At 38.3% G+C, this 23,152-nt stretch overlaps 2 protein-coding genes and 1 long non-coding RNA gene across 7 annotated transcripts; 1 reads left to right on the top strand and 2 right to left on the bottom strand.

The window, feature by feature from the left end:
- Window positions 1-3,466: 3,466 nt before the first annotated feature.
- Window positions 3,467-7,664, bottom strand: LOC141281598 (uncharacterized). Its single transcript, XR_012335940.1, has 3 exons — window positions 7,626-7,664; window positions 7,400-7,494; window positions 3,467-5,025 (listed from the first exon to the last, which is right to left on the bottom strand). It is a non-coding gene; the product is annotated as an uncharacterized lncRNA (long non-coding RNA).
- A 1,146-nt stretch (window positions 7,665-8,810) lies between these two features.
- Window positions 8,811-12,873, top strand: LOC141281596 (uncharacterized). The gene is made up of 2 exons (XM_073813487.1): window positions 8,811-8,898; window positions 9,363-12,873. The coding sequence occupies exon 2, from the start codon at window positions 9,693-9,695 to the stop codon at window positions 12,669-12,671; it is 2,979 nt and encodes a 992-aa protein (XP_073669588.1). The 5' UTR covers window positions 8,811-8,898; window positions 9,363-9,692; the 3' UTR covers window positions 12,672-12,873.
- Window positions 12,874-13,448: 575 nt separating this feature from the next.
- Window positions 13,449-22,256, bottom strand: LOC135741085 (sialoadhesin-like). Of its 5 annotated transcripts, none has more exons than XM_073813492.1 (9): window positions 21,986-22,248; window positions 20,197-20,274; window positions 19,549-19,908; window positions 19,263-19,475; window positions 18,809-19,126; window positions 18,407-18,616; window positions 15,886-16,007; window positions 15,622-15,778; window positions 13,449-15,505 (listed from the first exon to the last, which is right to left on the bottom strand). In XM_073813492.1, exons 2-9 carry the CDS (start codon window positions 20,240-20,242, stop codon window positions 15,423-15,425), a joined length of 1,509 nt encoding a protein of 502 aa, XP_073669593.1. In that variant the 5' UTR covers window positions 20,243-20,274; window positions 21,986-22,248; the 3' UTR covers window positions 13,449-15,422. The 5 variants fall into 5 exon arrangements, with proteins under 5 accessions (XP_073669593.1, XP_073669592.1, XP_073669590.1 ...); XM_073813491.1 differs by adding an exon at window positions 20,567-20,701 and having other exon boundaries at window positions 15,427-15,778; window positions 19,549-19,896; window positions 21,986-22,256; XM_073813489.1 differs by adding an exon at window positions 20,567-20,701 and having other exon boundaries at window positions 15,427-15,778; window positions 21,986-22,253.
- Between the last annotated feature and the right edge of the window lie 896 nt (window positions 22,257-23,152).

Raw genomic sequence — 23,152 nt, 5'->3', positions numbered from 1 at the left:
TGATATTGCTCAGAAAATTAAATATGTAATGCACGTGTAAGGAGTGAAGTTTGTGCAAAACTTCCTTCCAGACTTTCCAATGCAACTCATGTGGATCCAAAAATAAGCAGGGTACAAAGGAGCTTAAAGTCCCTGACAACTAGTTATATTTGAAAATCTCCCAAAAATCTGTTTAAAATCAGGTTATTATGTCCATTTAAAGATTTAACTAAGAAATGTATTTCCTTTCTCTTTCTGTCTGTGACGTGAAGTCAAAACAACATCTCTCTGGTCCTTAAAGAGTTAAAAATGAACAACATACAACTCCATCTTCTCTATGAACTTCTTGATGTTGGATGTGTGTTTGTTTGTAAATGATGTCAGAATCACATTTAGTTTAAAGTACTGCAGGTTAACATGTACAAGGAAATTGTCTTGTGCTGCGTGCAAAACCGTCTTCTTCCATACTTTATTGTAGGCGAAAGCAGTAGGCGAGGCGAGTAGTATGTCTGAATACATATTTTGATATGTTTGATAAACTACTGCAGCTAACATTCACTGAGGTAAAAGTTAATGATATAATAATAATAATAACATTTGTGAATACTCGCATGCAGCCAATACAAAAACTCAATAGTTTCTTCTAATTGATGACAGATTAATCGTCTCTACTTCCGGTAAAGTGATGTACTGATGTTCATTTATTATCTATGCACACATTCACTCCCTTCAGATTGTAATCTCATTTAAGATGGTGGAATATCGTGTTAAGTTCACTTAATGTCGAATGTAACGCACACATACTGATAAATTTTATACTGTAAACACAAAAGGTGTCATCATTTACTCACTATCATGTTGTTACAAAACTGTATTAATGTCTTCTTTTTTTGATAAACAAGAAGGAAGATAGTTTGAGTAATGTTGAAACCAAACCGATCAGAGGCCCCATTGACTTCCAAAATCAGAAAAAAATAATACTAAGGGGTCTTTGATTGGTTTAGTTTAAATTAAAGCAATTTACATGAAACTATCTATCAAACGCAAAAACATTAAACAAATATATATTTGTTTAATTGTAAAGACAGATTAAAAATGAGTGTCGTGTTCTTGAATCAGCATAAAAACTTGATCGGCTTTGCCACAAACCACCCACTTAAACAGGATGAAACTGTGTGATAGACATCTCTGCCCAGAAAACCAGTTTATACCAGCTTCAGTTTAATACTAGATTAGACTGGTAAGCAAAACACATCATATCAGAGACAACCTCAAAAACAAGTGTAAAATTCACAACATAAACATCAGTTCATGACAGGGCTTTTTCATTTCAAAATGTTATCCAATTATTGTTTAACAAAAGATAAAGAAAACACAAATGGTAAAGCCTCTTATGATCAAAAGCATCACTTTAGTCTTTATAAATGTGTTAAATACAGCATTATTATGAGCAGTTACCTGTAACAATAAGAATGACTCCAGGAGAACCAGCAAATTCATCTGATGTGTCGTTGAAGATCCTAAATTGATAAACAGCAGTGTCACTCATGCTGACGTCTTTGATTCTCAGTGTGTTTCTCAGATACTCCACACGACCAGCAAACTGATGATCCTCACGCAGATCTCTGAATTTCATGAGATTAAATACTCAAGGATATATTTTCTCAGACTGAATGTAATGCCAGTATGTTTTCTCTACATGTTAATAAATTCAACCTCACTGAAACTCAACCTGTGGAGAGCAGCTGCCCTTATTGTCCTTACACTCCGAAGTAATCTTTTTTAAGATGTTTTATTTTAATTAATATATTTATTTCAATGAATCAATGCACATATTTGTTCATTTAAAGTTTGCACAGATTACATACGAACGTGTAAACTTTACTGTTTGTTTCTTTAAGAGACATGATCTTGGACAAATACGGCCATGGGCAAATCATTTCTACATCTTCAGATTCTGCCGTCATGTCTTGCTCCATCACAGGCATTATAATAGGATTGATGTGTCGACTTTTCCCCAGACGATCTCCACAAAGATGAGTGACAGAACAATCACAGTAATGATCAAATTAAATTTGTGATCTAGTAAGAAGAGAAGAAGATGCTGCGCTGCTTAAAGGGCCGGTCACACTACACTTTTCATTACATTGACTTCCATTCATACACAAGTGAATGCGTCAGATTGGATATGCAAACTTGTGTGATGATATTTCGCAGGTCGCTGCATAGCAAAGTTCAAGTCAAAGCTCTGTGAATTCATATCAAATGGAGCATTGTGATCAGTACAAAACTGGTACATCACTGTGTGACCTTTCTCTCTACTGAAAAGTACAAATAAATAAAATAAAATATCAAACTGATGAGCTGCTCCCCACAGCAACGTCCAGCCAAAGTGTGACCGCGGCTTAAATCAGCCTGCAATGCAATTATTGAAATTTTCACCAAAATAAGTGTATTACTAACAAATACTTTAATAATAAATAGACTTAACTCTCTATGCATTTATTGCACATCCCATAATGCACAATTGATGAAACTTTCAAGAAGTCGTGAACCACAGAATCATAAAACCCCCTCGACTAATTCTAGTCAGAAGATCCCCAAAAAGATTGGTCGCAGTCTGGAGCTCTTGGTGCCCCCCTATTGCCCAATCCGTCTATGGATAATCTGGCACTAAGTAAGAAGCTCGTAAACAGATTCAGGGCGTTGTTGTTAGCAGTAAATTGCATGTAAAGCGTCTGTGGGAAGACAACTTTGTGGTTACGGGCTCTCCAGCTTGTCTTTAACTACACTGTCAGAAAAATTGTGTCCTAATATGAACTATTTACATACCTCAGATGTATTAATATGTACCTTTGAGATACTTAATATCACATACTTAAAAACTTATTTTTTCTTAAGTAACATTTCAAATAAAAGATTAAATACATATACATGTGTATACATGCGTGCTTGTGGAGATCTCTGACTTTAAGTGGTTTGTAAAGTTGTGTCTGAAGTAGATCATTTAATGATCTTATCTCATTTTCTCGTACTCAAGCCGATGTTAAAGAAACTCTTTTTGACACTTTTTATAGCATAAGAAGAAGGAAACCTTTTCATAACATGCTTGGACTTTACATATTTTGACAACTATTACATACTATTATATTAAAAGTTAATTTATAGCTGTTAATTATTGCTGAGTCCTGTAAAAGATGTCTCTTATCTTTACTTCATCTTTTATGTCTCCAGCAGAAAAAAAATCTAATCATTAATCTTCATCTTTTTACTGCTAGTGCTCTTATTCTTGAGCAACAGTCTCCACTCGATTCACAGGACAGATTATGTTTTATATTTTTATAAACCTGCTCCTTTCATTACTTATAAACTGAGCCAATAATCTGCATATGTTTTATACTCCACACGACCAGCAAACTGATGAACCTCATGCAGATCCTTTAATTTCCAAGCATTAATGTTTGACAGATACCAGTACCCACTAAAGCACAAACTCAGAGGTGTAATTCACACCCCAACAGCTACAAGACATAAAACTTCAACATTACTCCACTAAGGTCCTGTCCCAAATAGCGCACTTCATGTGTACTTTCGGTCTCGTGGCCTTAAATTGTGCACGCTCGCTTAGTCTTTGACTCCGTTGGGTGTCCCATCCATTTGGTGTCATTTTATGCTCCAAAGTCCACACTGCTGCAGGCTTCACGCACTTTACCTACCCAGAAGTCCTTGCGAAAGAGCAATCAGACCAATCAGACGACGGATGGGAGGAGTGATGGGCAACTTCTCTTCTTATTTTCAACGTGATGCTCGAGTCTGTCTCGAAATACGACTCTAGTGCACCGTTGTGGACAAGGGTCCCTAAAGTCTGCACTACATGATGTAATCAAAGTGTGGACTCTGAGGAAGTACACAAGTCCAGGGTGTGCCATTTGGGACAGGGCCGCAGTGGAGCCGTCATCCTCCATTGTGAAGAAATAAATGTGCAAATTCACATGCTGTAGTACTTTAGTCATATTTACAGAAAGTCTCGTTCCAAGACTGATAACACATCATTTAACTTAAGTAATTTCACTGTACACTTTATACAAGATAAAACAGATTAACATGAAAATTAAACTGAAATGTCAAGAACAAATAGGCCTACATGGCAAATATGATTATCAAAAAACATTTAACACACAAATAAGAGCTCTGTCAGGTAAGAAATAAAACACAGTGCTGAAATAAATGTAAGTTTGCTACATAAAGTACTGTATATATAATATGATGGTTATTTTCATAACATTATGTCATGGAAGCGTTAACACGTGTTTGACCAGCAGATGTCAGCAAATAGCAAATATCCTATTTTAAAAAACATCTTAACAAACTATATATTGTTGGTAAGCTCAGTTATCATATTTCAAGGCCATCTGATTGTAGAAATGATGTAGTGACAGTAATTTTGTCACTGAACCCATGCATATTAATAATTATATATTCATAACAATAATATCCTATTATAAATCCACAAAAATCATGACAACCTATAAACCATTAGATATCTATGGCTTTAAGAAATTGTGTCCATATTTCAAAATCTTTTAGTATTAATGTAATGAAAGTAATTTATTATTATTTGTGACATATGAGGCTTTGTTGGTAAAATACTATTGTGCAGATATGCAGCAGTGCTTTGTTAATGTCTGTCAGTTTTAACTCTTGATAGATGATCCCATAATCTCAGTTGCTTCATTTTTATAAATGCATATGGCACTTGCTAGCAGCCTCTTCAGTATAATGTATTTATATAGAGTCTGAAACTCTTTTAAAGAATGAAGTCTTTTATTTTTCAGTAAGCAGTGGCTGACAGGAGGAGCAAAAGATTCAGAAAATAACCATTGAAGGTTGAACATTTCCTTAAAAAGGGAAATGAAGGCAAAATCACAAAAAGCATGTAAAATGGCTAATAACAGAAAACCTAACATTTAAATACATTTTTTGTTATGCTTGGGCAGCTGTGCAAAACTCTTGAGCAGGATGGCAGCAGAGGTTTCCTGAGGTGTCCTGGAAAATATTTATCACCCAACAAGTATTAGTATTAAGTTGCCAGTATGCACTCATTGGCTTAATGGAGTTTAAAAATACAACACACTGTACCATGCTGTGATTTTTATAATACTACAGTGATGTTTAAAAACATAAAACCGTTCTACATGATTTCTACCCAAATCTGACATTGTGCAGTTAAAATCACCACCCAATATTAAGTTTGGGTAAAAATTCTTTCTTGCTCTTACATTTTAAAGCCTACCCTTGATTATCTCATCAATCTGATATGAGTGTGGAGTCCTAATAGTTAAAGAAAAAGAAAAAAAACAAGAAGAAAAAAAGCAACACTCTGTCAACAAACATCACATCTAAAAATGCTCTATTAGGCTTTATCACTACCTCCATTAACATTGTCAGAAGTGAGCTTCATCACTATTTTCTTCAGTCTATAAATCTCTCTGTTTGTAAACAACTTTTCTGACATAAAGTGTCTTCACAACTGCTTTAAGTCAGGAAAAACTGCGTTACACAACCCCACTCTTGTTTTCGGTAGCCCTAAGAAAGAGTTTGATCTCATCAACTTCATAAGTGTAGTTAGAAAAATCAATCTGAGACAAACTGATGCTAGAATCAGAAGATTCATTGCCACTTTCCATTTCGTCTTCATCAAACACATCCTCTACATCCGCTTTTTTAGCTCTGACATTTTGTGAATCACCAGATTTTTTCCTTTTAGAAGGAACTTTAAACATAGTTTATTCCGTCTCTGTCACCATTTCAGGGTTATTCCAATGCAAATTAACAGAAACAGTAAAGTCACTATCATTATCACTGTATCTGTATTAACACCAGTTAATAGTTTTAAAGGCTTCGGTATTCAAGCAACTTTCATTAGTTACGCTCTCACTTATCCGAATCACCACACTTTCATTCATGGGCAGGTTTTTTACTGCTCTTTCCTCCGCTATACTATCATCCGCCATAGGTGGATCAACGTTTGAGGGTCCAGCCTGCACTACTTTGCCAACATTAACAACAGCCAGCGAGTTGTTGTTCTCTTTGTCTTTACCCGGACAAGCGCGAAATAAATGTCCTATTTCCCCACAATTGAAACATTTAAAAACATAGACTTGAAGAAACGTCTATACATATATTTTGGGCAGTTTTTGCCTCTTTTCAATAGTGATGTTAGGGGAGGACAGGAAAGTACAGGGAGGAGAGAGGGGTATGGGATCGGCAAATAACCACGAGCAGGGAATCGGACTCGGGTCGCCGAAAGTGTGAAAGCACCACATGTTGGAGCGCTGACCACTACACCATCGGCTCTGACTACATGAAGGCTTTTAGTGTAACCAATTAAATTGTAACTTTAAGTCAGTGCTGTTGTTAAAGCATTTTATTTACAAATCTGTTATTTAGTTTTGATTTAATGCTAATACTTAAACTCTACATATCAATACAATATATTTATATTCTAGCAATCCTCTACCACATATTTTGCTATCATAACTGAGCTTATTTCTGTCAGCGATATAAATTACAGAAGGGTGATAATTGACAAGAAGTTCTTGCTGTTAACATTTCTCAGTCATTTCAGCGTTCATACAGACTGAACCACTGTAGTGAATCCACCCTTACAAACACAAAGCAGTCAATTGCATGTAAAGCGTCTGTGGAAAAACAACTTTGTGGTTACATTTTGGGCTCTCCAGCTTGTCTTTACTTACACTGTCAGAAAAGTGTTTTACGAGTTTGCCTCACTGACAATAAAGTGGGACTGCTAATATGCATGTGTGGCGTGCTGTCCCGGGGCGAAGGTCCGAGCTCGGGAAATACCCCCCGAGTTCGGAACGTTCGTCCCTTGACCGGGGAAGTAGCCCCGGGCCTGGGGTGTGCCCTGACCCGTGTTATTCCCGGTGCTTAGCTAAATGTACGAAGTGAGTTGAAGGGGTGGAGGTGGGTTTGCGATAATTCTGGAGAATGAGGGTAAGGAGTCTTGATTATTATAGAGCTGGTACTAAGTTGTTGTGTTGATTAGTGATTGATAACCAGCTGTGTTCATTGCTCAATGATCGAGAGCCAGCTGTGTTTATTGACTGATCAGCTCCTCCCAAACCTTGTTTATAAAACATCATGTCCTAATATGAACTATTTACATACCTCAGATGTATCAATATGTACCTTTGAGATACGCACTGTTTATGTAGAAATAAAGTTTACTTTTGAAAGGGTATCGCCCAAGTTACAGCTTCTAGATTTTCTTGTTTGAATAATTAAGGTTTGTATGACTCTTGTCTTATATCACTGTCTTAATGCAGTAAACAACACTGATGCTTTTCCCAAATGTCCAACAAGCACAAAACTGATGTTTACTCAAAAGTGTTCATACCTTGAATGTGTAACAGCAGGATCAATGATGAGAGTCTGGAGTTCATGATGTAGTTTTGTAGAAAGTCCCAAAGACCCAAAACTCTTTTCTTATTCCTGAGAGAAAACAAAACATCATTGTGACGCTCAATTCATCAGACAGTTATTACAGTAAAATAAAACACAACTAACATGCTTGTTTTTTGTAATATTTCAAAGATTCAATACATATACATGTGTATACATACGTGCTTGTGGAGATCTCTGACTTTAACCGGTTTGTAAAGTTGTGTCAATATCTGAAGTTGTGGTAGATCATTTAATGATCTGATTATCGTACTCAAGCGGATGTTAAAGAAAGACTCTCCTCCACTTATTGACACTTTTCATACCATAAGAAGGAAATCATTTTATAACATGCTTGAATTTTACATAATCGGTCAACTATTGTTATCTTTACGTGTAGCTGTTATTTGTTGGAGAGTCCTGTAAACAGTGGCGTGTTTACCATTTTGGGGGCCCTAAAGAAAGTCCAAGGAACTGGAGCCCCACATGCCCCAACATTGCCTGAAGGGTTTTCATTTGAATTGCACGACAGAAATATTGAGTATATAGAATTAAGTTGGACATATAAAAACTGATTTATTTTATTTTGAACTGCTTAACATAACATGGTATAAGACCAAAAAACGTGTTCCAAATGACCCTTTGTACAGAAAAATATTTTCAAGCCCCTCTCAGATCTATCCTTTGCTTGCAAATTCCTTATAGGATGTGTGAGGATTTGACAATGAACAAGAGAACCCAAGCGCAGACGATGTCGGGGAAAGTGAACATTTATTAACATGAAAAACAGAAAACAAAAACCCACGAGGGGGCAACTCAACACTAAACATGATATACAAAATACTAACATGACATACTAGACTTTGATATAAAACAAGACTGAAATCAAACATGAACTCAACAAAGTACAACACATCTGTACACAATGAACCAGCACAAGATAAGAGACAAGAGGAGATTAAATAGAGGAAAACTAAACAAACTAACGAGGGCAACACAGGTGAATGGGATGAACTGATAATAAATAATTAACAAGGAGAACAAGGGGGCGGGGACTAGGACAAGACACCAGAGGAACATGACCCAATATACAAGGCCATGAGCCTCCACATGGAACAAGAGACTGTCAGAACCCTGCCATCACGATAAAACATAAATATAAAAGAAGACTCTTATGGCAGAGTCCTGACAGGATGGATTTAAAACAATATAATTTATACACTACTGCAACTTCAGTCTGTGATCTTACTAAAAAAACTACATAAGAAAAAAAAGGTTAGATTACGATTCAGACAAACACAAGCAGTGAACGTTGTAAATTGGTTATTGCCTGGATTTGTAATGGGAATCACATAAATCTCATTTTCATGTTTTAAGATTTGTCAGTGCAGCTGTTTTCTGTTACGACAACTAAAACAGGCATCTTAATGTTGGAATAAACTTCAGCTCTGTCTGGCTTTAACATAGCAACTTTTTCAACCCTGTTAACAGGCGTCTTGCAGATGCCTTTGTGGCAGCTAGACGGAGGACAGAGTCCTGGAGTTTTATGATTGACGATTTACTGCTTTTTAGTAACATCTTTAATGTGGTGTTAACATGCGCTAAAACCAAAATGAGTCATGAAGTGAATGAAGAGAACCCTTTGACTGTGCTTTCATTTTATCATGATTTGTCAACCCCTTCTGTGAAACCTATTAAGTCCAAGATAGAAAGAAGATTAAACAAGTTTCAGGGAAATCTCTCAAATATATGCTAGAGTTACAAAAGAAGCAGATGAGGCTGAGAGACGTCTCTTTTATAGGATTTTATTTTAGATACTTTTTCTCATAATAATCTTCTGTATCGAAATCAGCAAATGGTTCTTTCTTTTAGTGTATGGAGGACAGGTTTAACAATGGGACAATCTAAACTTTGAGCAGGTCATCTGGGACGACTCAAAATGTGTCTCAGAATTAGTAAGCATTTTTTTCTGGCCAGGTTTGACTAAAGATATAGTTGAGTTTACAAGACATCGCCAGTACACTGCTCATCGATGCTCTACAAAAGATCCACTAAAGCCTTTGCCAGTATTATGAGTGCCATTTTAATGATTGGGTATAAATATTGACCCACTATAGAGGAGTAAGGCTGGTAACAAACATATGTTGGACATTTCTGACACGTTTTCCTTTTAAAGAACATTAAAGCCCAATCTGTAGCTTTCTGTTTGTTTCAGAAAGAGATACATTTACTTTTATATCTCTTTTTAGATGGCGGCGCGCATAGTCGCAGCGGCTCAGTGCTCCTTAAAACAATGCTGTATGTGGTTGCTGTTTGTATTATTTTTTGTTGTCAAGTCTACTCGGGCTACACCATATATATTCTACAATAGAGAGGAATTACTGTATATCGGGAGAACATTCAGAGTACCTATAACGAGTGCCTTCCAACACTCGCATAATATCTTACCAGGAATAGCAAGAGCACCGTCGTCTACATGGATTGTTTCACCAAATGTCAAGCACCGAAGGCGGCGAAGGGAACGAAAACAAAAGCGTGGCTGTAGGTCGGGCGTCTTGGCTAGGCTAAAGAGGGCTCCTAACAGACCACCACTTCCTAGCCTTTATGTCGCAAATGCGCGATCCCTGGGGAATAAGATGGATGAATTACATCTAGATCTGTCAAACCGGACAAACATACGGGATAGCTCTGTGGTAATCATTACTGAAAGTTGGCTAAACCCAGAAATCCCGGATGCAGCAGTTGAGCTAGCGGGTCGCTCATTACATCGGAGCGACAGAACAGAGGACTCGGGTAAGAGCCGTGGAGGTGGATTATGCATATATGTGAACAAAGACTGGTGTACGAACTCTACTGTTATTGATAAGTATTGCTCACCTGATATAGAACTGTTGGTTGTTAAGTGTAGACCTTTTTACCTGCCACGTGAATTTACTGTTGCCGTGGTAACAGCGGTCTATATTCCGCCAGATGCAGACCGTAATTCAGCATTGGGTCATGCACTAATAGCTATAGATAAGCAGCAAAATAATTATCCAGAAGGCATTTTTATTGTGGCTGGTGATTTTAACCATGTTAATCTTAAAACAGTGTTACCCAGCTTTGATCAGCATGTCAAATGTGCAACACGAGGGAATAATATACTGGACTGTGTATATTCTAATATTAAAAAGGGATACAGAGCCTTCCCCCTCACACACCTGGGACAGTCTGATCATTTGTCACTATCCCTGATTCCAGCGTATCGCCCCGTTATTAAAAAGCAGAAGACTATTGTGAGAACTGTTAAGAGGTGGTCTGAGGATGCATCTCTACAGTTACAAGACTGTTTTGAACGAACAAACTGGACTTTGTTTTTTAATCAGGATGTGAATGAATATGCTTTTACGGTTCTCTGTTATATTAGGTCCTGTGTTGAAAACATCACTATTAACACAAGCATTAGGATCCCTCCCAATAGGAAACCTTGGATGACGGCAGAGGTCCATGTCCTTCTGAGGGAGCGCAACACAGCATTTAAATCCGGGGACAGAGCATTATATAACACATCCAGGTACAACTTGAAAAAGGGCATCAAGCGGGCAAAAGCAGCATACAAGGAAAAGATAGAGGGCCACTTTACCAATAAAGATCCAACACGTATGTGGCAAGGAATACAACAAATCACCAATTACAGAGGCAGTCGTGAATCACCTATAAACATTAATGCCTCCTTGGCAGAAGAGCTCAACCATTTCTATACCCGTTTTGAAACATTAGGATCAGATAACGGAACTGCTCCTCTCCTTGCTGATACAGACCCTAAATTGATGGTAACGGTAGAGGAAGTGAGATGCAGCTTTAGGTCGGTAAATACTAGAAAGGCTGAGGGACCTGATGCGATTCCGGGGAGAGTGCTCAAAGAATGCGCCTACCAGCTCGCAGATGTCTTTGCAGACATATTTAATATGTCTCTGGCCACATCAACCGTACCGACCTGCTTTAAAACAGCAACTATCATTCCAGTGCCCAAACAGAGTCACGTCAGCACCCTGAATGATTACAGACCTGTGGCGCTCACCCCCATTGTCGCAAAGTGCTTTGAGAGACTGGTGATGAAGCACGTTAAATCTGTCCTTCCCATCAACTTGGACCAGCATCAGTATGCCTATAGAGAAAATAGGTCTACAGAAGATGCTATCGTTACAGTCCTCCATAAAGCGTTGACACATCTTGACAAGGGGAAGACATACGTGAGACTACTTTTTGTAGATTACAGTTCAGCGTTCAACACTATCATTCCTAACCAGCTGGTCACCAAACTTCTTGACTTGGGCCTCAGCAGCAGCCTGTGTATGTGGATCAAGGATTTTCTGACAGATCGCTCACAGACAGTGAAACTGGGCCCACACCAATCCTCAAGCCTGTACACCAGCACTGGAGCACCACAAGGATGCGTGCTGAGCCCGTTGCTGTATTCCATCTACACGTATGACTGCATCTCCACCCACCCTTCAAATACAACGATAAAATTTGCAGATGATACAACTGTGGTGGGAGAAATCTCAAATAATGATGAGAACGCCTACAGAGATGAAGTTGACAGACTGACAGGATGGTGCAAAAACAACAACTTGACTATGAATGTCAAAAAAACAAAGGAGATGATAGTGGACTTCAGACGGTGTAAGGAGTCCCCCCAACCCCTCATCATTAATGGTGAGGAAGTGGAAAAGGTATCTTGTTTTAAATTCTTGGGGATACTGATCTCAGAGGACCTCAAATGGGAGATGAATACAATCGCTATTGTTAAAAAGGCGCAACAGCGACTTTACTTTTTAAGAACACTTAAGAGGAACAACCTGTCTGCTGAGCTTCTTAAAGTCTTTTACCAATGTGCCATTGAGAGTGTCATAACATATGGGATGACTGCATGGTATGCCAACAGCACAGGGAAAGATAGGAAATCTCTTGACAGAGTTATAAGATCTGCGGAAAAAATCATTGGACTTCCTCTCCACCGATTGGACGATATTTACACGATCCGCTGCCTCCGCAGAGCACATAACATTCTGCAAGATGAGACACATCCCTCAAAACACCTTTTCTCTCTGCTCCCATCTGGCAGACGGTATCGTGCTCTCAGAGCACGTACTTCCAGGCTGCAAAATAGTTTTATCCCCAGGGCCATCACAGAACTGAATAACCATGTACCCCTACCAACCTGTCAGCACATTTGCACTTTATAAATAGGGATTTTATTTAATGGGACTTTAGAGTAAAGTTGGATGCCCTGTTTTTATATGTTTTTTTTTTTTTTTTTTTTATATATATTTTATATTTTATTTATTGTGTGAGTGTGTGTTTATGTAAGGGAGTATTGTTTTAGAGGTTGCACACGTAAATTTCGTTGTACAGTACTACTGCACAATGACAAATAAAGTCTATTCTATTCTATTCTATTCTTATTTGTATGTAAAGCATTGTGGATGTTTATGAGAAGACTTATGGTTTATTTACTGCTTTAGGTCAAGTGACAATTATACAATGCCAATATATGCAATTTAAAATACATGACAACGTGTACTTATAATACAAGATAACAATGTGGAGTTTGTCATGTGTTACAAATCATCATACTCATAAATGGTACAACCACAAATAATGTATTGTAACTGTTGTAATGATTATTTATTAGACAATACAACATACAGTATAATACTGTTTATTATAAGGGAATATAACTGCAATAATGCATTATAAACACAGACTTCATAGAAAGTGTTACCACATACTGCAGTCAAAACAGAAAACAGAGAAATATATTCAAAAGATAACATTTATCTGACGATTATGAATGTCTTAATACAAATATAATATGTGGATAAATATCTCAGAAAGGCAGGTACAAAAAAGCTTTATTAAAACATTTACAGTAGGAAACCTTCAGAAAGCCAAGCCTTGTTTTAATCAGTATCCTACAGTTTTATGTATTTAAGCATTTGTTTTGTCCATTGTTTCTGAAAAAAAGACACAAACTCAGTTATATTCAGAAAAGGCAGAAGATTCAGAATTTGACTTTTCTGTGATTCTCAGATTTCAGTCTCACTGCAGCCGTTATCACAGCGCTACTCAGCAAATAACCATCATGACAGCTGTGTGCATATTTTCAAAATAACACAAAAGTTCTGAGTGATGCGCTATGCCGTTCAGTGCCACTGGCAGCGCTGGTCTCTGGGTTCGGGCCTAATACAGACCCCGGAGCCCTCTCTTTGTTGAGGAGTGCTCCGGGCTCGGGCCAAATACCGAGCTCAGAGCCCTCTCCTCGGACAGCATGCCAAATACGCATATAATTTATTCTATCTGACTTATTTGTAAGTGTGAACTATTGAATTAGGCAATAACTAAACAAGATGTGTTCTTGTACTTGAACATTTCTGTAATTTTGTAGCATCTCACTTCAATATTAATGATCAGCTATGAGTGCTGCACAGTGAGACTGAAAGTAGCTCAGCGATGATGTCATAGCTGAGAATAAACCAATCAGCATCAAGGATTGAAACTATCTATTTTATAATTTACACTGTAACAAGTAAAAAGTTGGATCAACTTAAAGCTGCAGTCGGCAAGATTTTTTTATCATATTTACTGAATCCGACACTATGCTCATGGAATAAATGGACAGAATTTTTTTTCAAGCCAAGTCATATTCCTTTAACTAACACTTTATGTAGGCGAGACCAATAGCATTTTAAGGGGAGATTTTTTTGCCATTAATTCCATATTGAAATCTCCTGTGGCATACATAGCTGTACTTCGCATGACATTTCAGATTAAGGCAAAACAGCTAAATAACTCACTATATAAAAAGAAAACCGAATATATGTCACAAGGTGACGATCTTTTTGGGGCGGAACCAAAAGTTGGGAAAGTTTGGTTCCGCCCGGATGTTTCCGCCCAGACCGGAGAAAGGAAACACCGGACATCCGGCAGCTTCGCGAAGGGCTGTAATCAGTCGATTAAGCACAGCGGTGTGTAGTTAAGGAGATCGCCGGGTGATTGGACAACTGGAGTACACGGAGGAGTATTTAAAGAGCAGTTAAATCACAGTTCAAGGGGGAGAGGGGATCGACGCGGGGAAAGCTCCTCTGCCTAAGGCAGAAAAAGTAACTACGCACCTTTTGAAGAGCTCGCAGGCTCTGTTGATCCGGGCTGCGCTTGGAGCGCGCGGAGAGAAGACAGGAGCTGCCTGGGGCGAAAGAAAGGCGATACGTGGGTGGAGAAAAGGAGCACCCCGAAGAGAGCATTGTGCTGTCAATCTGCGGTGGACATGCTGGAGTAAAAGGAAAATCCTATGGGTAGAAGAAACCTTGGTCTAAGCAGCACCGGTAAAGGAATAAAGCAGGAAGGAAACTGACTTTTGTTTTGCAACGTAAACATAGGCGAACCGCTGTGAGTACCAACTCTGGTGTGGAGCAACTTGTAAAAATTAGCCTGTGCATTCGTTGGGAACCTCCAGGAAAAGGAGAACGAGAGTGAACATTAGGAGAACGGACTGTGGAAAGTGATACCTACCCAGAGAGCTGTAAACAGCCGAGCCGGTGAGAAATACTCAAAGTCCAAGTTAACAGTGCTTTTGTGTCCTAGCGGCCACCTGTGGAGAGAAAGGAGAACGAGAGTGAACATTGGGAAACCAGACTGTGGAAAGTGATACCTACCCAGAGAGCTGTAAACAGCAGAGCCGGTGAGAAATACTCAAAGTCCAAGTTAACAGTGCTTTTGTGTCCTAGCGGCAACCTGTGGAGAGAAAGGAGAACGAGCGTGAACATTAGGAGAACGGACTGTGGAAAGTGATACCTACCCAGAGAGCTGTAAACAGCCGAGCCGGTGAGAAATACTCAAAGTCCAAGTTAACAGTGCTTTTGTGTCCTAGCGGCCACCTGTGGAGAGAAAGGAGAACGAGAGTGAACATTGGGAAACCAGACTGTGGAAAGTGATACCTACCCAGAGAGCTGTAAACAGCCGAGCCGGTGAGAAATACTCAAAGTCCAAGTTAACAGTGCTTTTGTGTCCCAGCGACCACCTGTGGAGAGAAAGGAGAACGAGAGTGAACGTACGACGGAGAAACGTGAAGGCACGGGGGGCGAGGACCCCCTGTCGAACAGAGGAAGGTACGCAGACAGCGGAAAATCCCCTTACCGGTCACACTGATTTTATTCTGCCTCCAGGAAGGAAGAAGGAGGGCGCCACGGATAGCAGGGTCCAGGCCGGAGCCTGACGTTTCCCCTTCCCCCCGGCTTACGGTGGTTTGCACCCCTGTTGCCCTTGCCCCTGTCTGCCCGTGGCTGCAGTCTCCCTGGAGGGAGGAGTTAGAGGCTCATTAGTTTTAATTGCCCCTTTTCCCATTTCCCCAGTTCTTTTAAATATTTAAATTCAATAAAGCTTGTTTTATATTTTACTTACCTGTTCTCGTGTTTGTCTGGTCATTGGGTTGGCTTTGGGGACCTCCTCGAGGTGGAAGTTGAGAAGGGGCGTGGCTTCAGTCAAACATAGCCAGCCCCTGGGTGTGACATATATATCACCACCTTTAATGAATCGTTTATTAATTATTTATGAATTGTAAATGTATTAATTTTAGCATTTACTAATATTTTTTTTAAATCAAAGTTGAAACTGTTAACATTAGTGAATGCACCATGAACTACCATCAATTACTGTAATGACATAAACAAGAATTAATTAATGCTTATATACTCTATATTTTTCATTGTTTGTTTATATGCATTTACTAATGTGAACAAATACAACCTTTTCATGTTATATTGTTCAGTACACATAAACGAAAAATGCAGGGTCTGTTCTGTTCACCCAACAGCTTAAAGTCACAGTTATAATACATTAATACAGTATGTCTGAATATAAGCCCTGAACGATCAACTCGAGTCAAACTCGTGTACAATTCGCACAGGATGTCTGTAACCATAGTGACAGTTGTAAATTGAATGTCTTTGCTATTTTATGCGCAATGTTTCTGCTGTTTACTTTCTCCTAAGACCTAAATGGTCGTGTTTATGAGGATACTTGCAAAGACGGGATTTTTGACGAATAGGTGTTATTCAAGGCCAATAAAGCGGCAAAAATAATCACAAGCTCAATGAGAAGCGAATGCGCGGCTTGCGTGCTCCTCTGACACAGAAACAGCGGGCGCATGTAGCTATGTTGTTTGTGTTTGAATGGCTTTAAACCACTTGTTTTAAAACTGCGGTGCTTAAATATATGTACAAATGTTACGTTTTTGTGACCACGGGCAAATGCAACTGCAAGAACCGACAGGTGGATCAAAGTGGCGCGAGAGCATTTCGGAAGCAGTCTCCTCTTAAGATTCCTCAAATCGCTCTCACAGGATTTGGATGTCGTCTGCTCTTGGTTCTTGTGGGGCCAGATGAAGTTTACCCACAAGTTTAACAAACCTGTTGTATCAGCTACTGGTTAGATCAGCATAGCAGTCAAAAACGGGATGCGGGTGATCACGTAACTTAGGGGATAAATTATTTACCCCCAAAATACAGGTAATATTGTGCAAAGACACGCAAGTTACCTGGCTGTTTGGTTGTTTTAGCCCAAGGCTTGCCAATCTTCCTCATATCGCTAAGCCAAGTCATTCTCCATTGGTCTTTTACACCTTTATCTATCTCCAAAAATCACAGCTTTCCTGCATTATAAGTTTGTCCATGCTAGCTGAAATAAAGATTTACCTCAGCTTAACGTGATACAGCCAGAAAACACGGAGTGGATCCGGTGCGTAGTGATCACAGAACGCTTACAGTGGAGAGAGGAACGTGATTTGGCTCCACTCCAGGCTTTGATTACATTCCACTTAAAAAAGGTGAATACACGTCGTCTTTATGAAAAGTTAATTTAATAATTTTGCAATTGACGGAAATCCGTCTAGCGACGGAAAACTTTAATCCATGTATGCTCCGATAGAACAACATAAATTAGACAGTTTAAGAAAAAAACCCACGCTTCTACCTCCAACTAGAGCCTGTTATCTGGTTGGCAAAAATCCACCGCTCTCGGTTCATCTGGTCCAATCAGCGCAGGGCTGTGTAAAATCTGCCTGTCAATCACAGTTCCTGCACACGCCACAGATCCCCCCTTGCGTGTGAAACATTAGGCTGGTTTGACTTCATGAAGCGCCACAAGAACCGACAGCCGGATGACGTGAAAGTACACCGAAAACAATTAGTGAAATCATACAAGGTCTAATTTCGTCTCGCTCTCGTGGTACTTTGACGTCATCCGGCTGTCGGTTCTTGTGGCGCTGCTTGAAGTCGAACAAACCTAATATCACATGATTCTGCCTGAAGTTTTCAGCTGTGTTGGATTGAACGCAGCGTGATGGCGGAGAGAACATTCACTAACAAACTTCTGATTCCTTGGCTAACAACCAGAGCTAGGAGAACAACCAATAAAAAGAAAACAACCAAGGAAAAGAAGGAAATGAAGATAGAAAGCGACCGTGCCTGTAATAAAACTAGGATCAATATCGGACCAGCATTTGAAAGGTGGAGGGATCTATGAGCTTTTAAAGGGTTCTGGATGGATGCAGGTATCTTGACAGGTAATTGTGCTTTATCAACCATTTATTGTATTTCTGAGTGTTATGTAAGTAATCTAAGTATGCTTAAACACGCACTGATGAGGACGAGCTCGATATATGGTTGCTCAGTGGTAGTGTGGGAGGGGCATTAAAACTGAAAACATTCGAAATCATCTCAATCCTCCAGAGTTGCCGACTGTAGCTTTAAAGAGTAACTTCAGTCGGTAACTAAAACTACTTAAAATTTTACTTTAATTTCACAATAAGAAACAACTTAATTTTTAAGGTATTACCAACTGAACTTATTTTTTAAGTTGATCCAACAGTTTATTTTTTACAGTGTAACAGTAAAGTCAGATGTATGATGAGATGTTGTGTTACCTCTTATAGTACAGGAATACTCTAGTAGCTCCTCTCTGTTGATTGAGTCCAGGTACAGCTTGTTTAATAATCTCAATCCATCTGTTACCTGTTGTCCATTCTTATACCAGATGTAAGTATGTTTGTTATCCAGAGTGCATTTGGTTGAACAGCTTAATATCACTTTTTCTCCATCTATCACAGGGTCTGGACTGCTTCTCATCTGTGTACCTGAGATTTCATATAACAGAGTTCACATAAACTAATTTTCCAAGTTGGGCCTCATATTTTTGATTTAGCTCAATTGATAAAGCATGGTCTAAACCTCTAATCACAGTTGTGTTGATATCAGACTCCTACTCGAGCTATAATACTTCAGTATAATGAGTGCTGCACTACAGAGAGTTTATTATGAGCAGTTACCTGTAACAGTAAGATAGGCTCCAGGATAACTAGAAACTTCATCTGATATGTTAGTGATGAGGTTGAGGTGATAATATCCAGTGTCATTCATGCTGACATTTTTCATTCTCAGTGTGTTTCCCAGAAACTCAACACGACCAGCAAACCGAGGTTCCTCATGCAGATCCAAATGAGTTAATGGCAAACGCCAGGATGTTTTCTCTACTGTATATCCAGTGGGATGTGAGTATGAAGAGTGAATATCTACTGTTGATCCCACTAAAGCACAAACTCTTCTAGAGGTGTAAGTCACACCCCAACAGCTACTGTTAGAAAGACCTGAAAGAGTCACAAAATACTGCTGTAATATTCACAATCAATTACAAACACACTCATACTGTATATGAATCAACAAGAAAACTGCAAAATTTGTTCTTCCATTTTAATTTAAATATTTTATAAATGTCAGACTCACACACAGTTGAAGAGCGCTCTGAACCAGACACAGAGCAGTAATAACTGTCAGTGTTTCCACTGGATGGCACAAATATGCTTTGGTCATGTCCTTTTTGGCCATATTGTCCATTCGTGTACCAGTAGTAATAATCTTCAGATGTTAAATTGCAGGAGGAAACACAGCTCAGTTTTACTTCATCTGTAGATTCAGGATTCATTTTCACCTGCAAAACTAAATAATGAAAACCTTACATTAGATGAGAAATGAAAAGAGTTGAACTGGACTGATGAGAATGTAAATGTACCTGAGACTGTTAGATTGACTGTGACTGAGCTGAGATGTTTAACTCCATCCTTCATAATGATCATGAGCTGATATTCTCCACTGTCTCTCTCTTTCAGATCAAATATTGTGAGTAGTGAGTTATCTTCCCTGATCCACTGATCCACTCTTCCTGAGTAATTTGAATCTAAAGTCAAATCTTCAGGTTCATCTTTGTTTCTCCAGTTTGTTCTCTGTTTCTGACTGAACCAGAACCCAGTTGTGATGTTGATGTTTGAGTAAAAGCACCTCACTGTCACATGGTCCCCCCGCAGAGCACAAATATTCAGTTCATCACAGGTTACATTAAAGTTATTCAATGTTAGGAACCCTGAAGAAGAAACTGCAACATTATTAATATTTGTAGCTTATCTGTATTTAACTTCATTAAAATTACAGAGTGAGATGAGAGATTCAGACAATTTTGTTCTCAAACAAAAATCTAAGTTCAGTTTTAAATATACAAACTCACTTTAAACATTTTAGAGACTGATCCAAATGGAGAATCCAGCCTTTGGAGTACAGCGATGTAAATTAAATTAGACTAAACTAGTTTAAAATGTGACATACTTTTAACAAATATATAATAAATTGAAGTATTTTAGTACAACAACAAAACTGTGTTTCATACCTTGAATGTGTAACAGCAGGATCAGTGATGAGAGTCTGAAGTTCATGATTTCTCTTTGTAGAAACTCACATATACCAGCTACAAAACATTAAACAAGAACTTTTCTTATTGCTGATAAAAACACAATGTTAGTTTGACTGTGACTTTCTCAATCGGATGCAAAAATATGCTGTGCACATGTGCAGAACATTTGCGCTCCAAGTTAATGTATTATATTTATGAATCTCGTCACAGAAACACGCAACAACAACGCATTAATGGGGTCACGCGCTGTACTAAATTCTGCAGCGTTTGTGTTTACTTTTAAAACATTAGACTACTTAAAGCAATAAAATAGAGTTGTGACTTTTGAAAAGTATGTTTTCATTACCTATACTGGAAAACTTCTTAAGAACAACTCAGTTTTGACTTTTATACAGAGTAAAGCGTGAACTCCAACGAGAGATGCTGTCGCAAGCGTAGCGTTGCCAAATCCTCTGCTTTTTTCCACCAGTTGTTGTTTTTTCTGCGGGTACAAGATTAAATGATTTCGTTGATAAGTTATTGGTATTTGGGCTGTGAATAGTCATTGTGATGCTTTTGGGCTAGTTTTGAACGTCCAGTCGGATGGTTTTGAAACGTGAGTCTGGCAACCCTGGCTTTGCTTGCGCAGACTTTCGGTTCAGATTCTATATAATGTACATGTAAACGAACATTTAAATCAGATTGCAATGTTTAGGGTGCATGTAAACTGTATCGTCGTGAGTGAGTGATCTTTATTGACATAATATATATTATACAAAGAATGAATGAATAAATAAATAAATACATAAAATGACTACTACTGTCTACTACTCAGCCAGTGCTTTAGGGTTGACTTAAAATGATTAGTATTGTCTGTTAACTTTAAAGGAACAGTATGTAAGAAATTTATATCAATTAATCATTAAATGGCCCTGAAATGTCACTAGACATTATGAAATAATTTTCATTTCAAATACTTATATCACTGACAACAGTGGTATAACCAGGATATTATCATTGAAAAAGTGGAGTTGCAGCCCTCAACTGATGTTTATGTTGTCGTTTTGTATATTGGCCACCAGCTGTGTGATTGCAGTACCAGCTTTAGCCACATGTTTTGTGATTGCAATACCAGTTTTGGCCACAATCCTACATACTGTTCCTTTAAGGCTGCTGGTAACGCATTCCATATGACTGCTGCTGAATACATAAAAGATCCCTTGCCCTTACAACTTTTAAATCTGCATAAAACAAAATCAGTGGTACTACCCCTTGTTGAATAGCTGTGTACAGCATTTACCCTAGAAAAATAGTTACAAAGATATTTAGGTATTTGATTTTTAACTATTCTATGTACCATACACATTTTTATATATGTTACTCTTTCTTCTACTTTAAGCCACTTAAGGCTACTAAAATGAGCTGGGTTGAGGTGTGTGTGCGGGTGTAGTTTTAAAATAAGCCTCACTAATTTGTTTTGTGATGTCTGCAACTTCTGTTTGAAAATTTTAGAAATGGTTGTGTACCATGAAGTGCAGGCATAATCAAAACACACATTTATAACGATTTCAATCGTATTAAATTTAGTCGGATTGACAAATTTTGTGCATGTAAACATAGCCATTGTGAAAAAAAATATCTAGAACTAGCTAGCAACCTCCCCAGAAAAGTGTATCTATATCTAGTTATCAGTAAATGGTCAGTGAGATAAACTTTTAGGAAAATTTTAATTGTAAACTTAGCTTAATTGTTAAACTAAACATTATAAAAGCTGTTTTAAGTTTACCTTAGTAACTCTTAACAAAAGTCTAGTTGGTGGATGATCACGAGATGGTGCCTGCAGGGTCAGGGGAAAATCTGCCCCGACAAAACGTTGCACAACGTTTATTTAACAGAAACAGTGATGCGTTGAACACTCTGTTGTGATGACGCAAGAGTTGCACTACGGTAGCTGAGAGGCCATTCTTTGTGTTCTTTTTAAAATGTTTCTGAAGCCTGATGAAATCATTATAAATGTGTGTTTAATAATGTAAAATACCCTCGATGTTACAGTCACTGACCTTGCTGTCCAGAATGAAAGACAACATTCCAACTTGAACCCATTTTGCGAGCTGTCTCTTTACTACCGCGTGGTTTTATACATCTTTCCGCTGATTGGGCCGACATTTCTGACACACCCACCAAACAAGAGAAAATGCATCTAAAACCTGTTGCACACCGTTTCTAGGAAACATGTCGTTCAACCCGGAAACCGTAGCAAAATGTTGCACCTGTGTGAGCTTGAACGTGCCCCTGGGTATCTTCCATCCATTCCATATCCGTCTAAAATCAAAAACGGAAAACGATCAACCAGTTGTATTTTTTTTTAATTTATCGTTTCGATTTATGAAATGAAAAAAGAAAACTAGGAATTGATAGGCTACATTTTTCTATTTTGTTGCTCAGTTCTTACTGAGAAAAGTCTTTAGGCACGTTCACATTATAACTATATAGGCTACATTTATATCACACACGCAACATACTATAACTTTATGCTAATTCTTTCACGCGGTAATTTTATGTAATGGAACTCAGCTTCTCCATAGTGTCATCTGTCATTCAAATGCGCGTGCACTTGAAGTAATAGATTGTATTGGCTGTCAATGGTTTATCGTTAATCAGTTGGAAAAAATTTGCTCAGAAAGTGATCTCAACGATATCGTTCATTGTAACTTTATCTTTAGTTGTGGTGTGAACTCTTCTCTTTAATATAAAACAATTTTTTTTTACTTTTTTTTAAACTATATAGTTATATATCATGTGAACGGCAAAGACTTCCAATCATTAGCATGATTAATTATCCTATGACTGTAAATATCTGAAAAGGGTCAACAAGGCCCTTTTATGGTGCTGGAGGAAGGATTGGTGTGCTGCTTTGTCCTGCGGCCAGTCCAACCCTTATTTTTAAGAGAGA

This window comes from Paramisgurnus dabryanus, chromosome 24 (assembly GCF_030506205.2).
Source record: "Paramisgurnus dabryanus chromosome 24, PD_genome_1.1, whole genome shotgun sequence".
Taxonomy (NCBI): domain Eukaryota; kingdom Metazoa; phylum Chordata; class Actinopteri; order Cypriniformes; family Cobitidae; genus Paramisgurnus; species Paramisgurnus dabryanus.
This window is presented reverse-complemented; position numbering and strand designations above follow the sequence as displayed.

What these genes read in the sequence shown, in the direction of transcription:
- LOC135741085 (XM_073813489.1), bottom strand. Translation starts at nt 20,242, where the DNA reads ATGAACTTCAGACTCTCATCACTGATCCTGCTGTTACACATTCAAG. An exon ending in AGTCAATCTAACAGTCTCAG is followed by an intron (nt 19,476 to 19,548) that starts GTACATTTACAT and finishes TTCATTATTTAG; the next exon opens with TTTTGCAGGTGAAAATGAAT. An exon ending in AGAGCGCTCTTCAACTGTGT is followed by an intron (nt 19,127 to 19,262) that starts GTGAGTCTGACA and finishes TGACTCTTTCAG; the next exon opens with GTCTTTCTAACAGTAGCTGT.
- LOC141281596 (XM_073813487.1), top strand. Translation starts at nt 9,693, where the DNA reads ATGGCGGCGCGCATAGTCGCAGCGGCTCAGTGCTCCTTAAAACAATGC.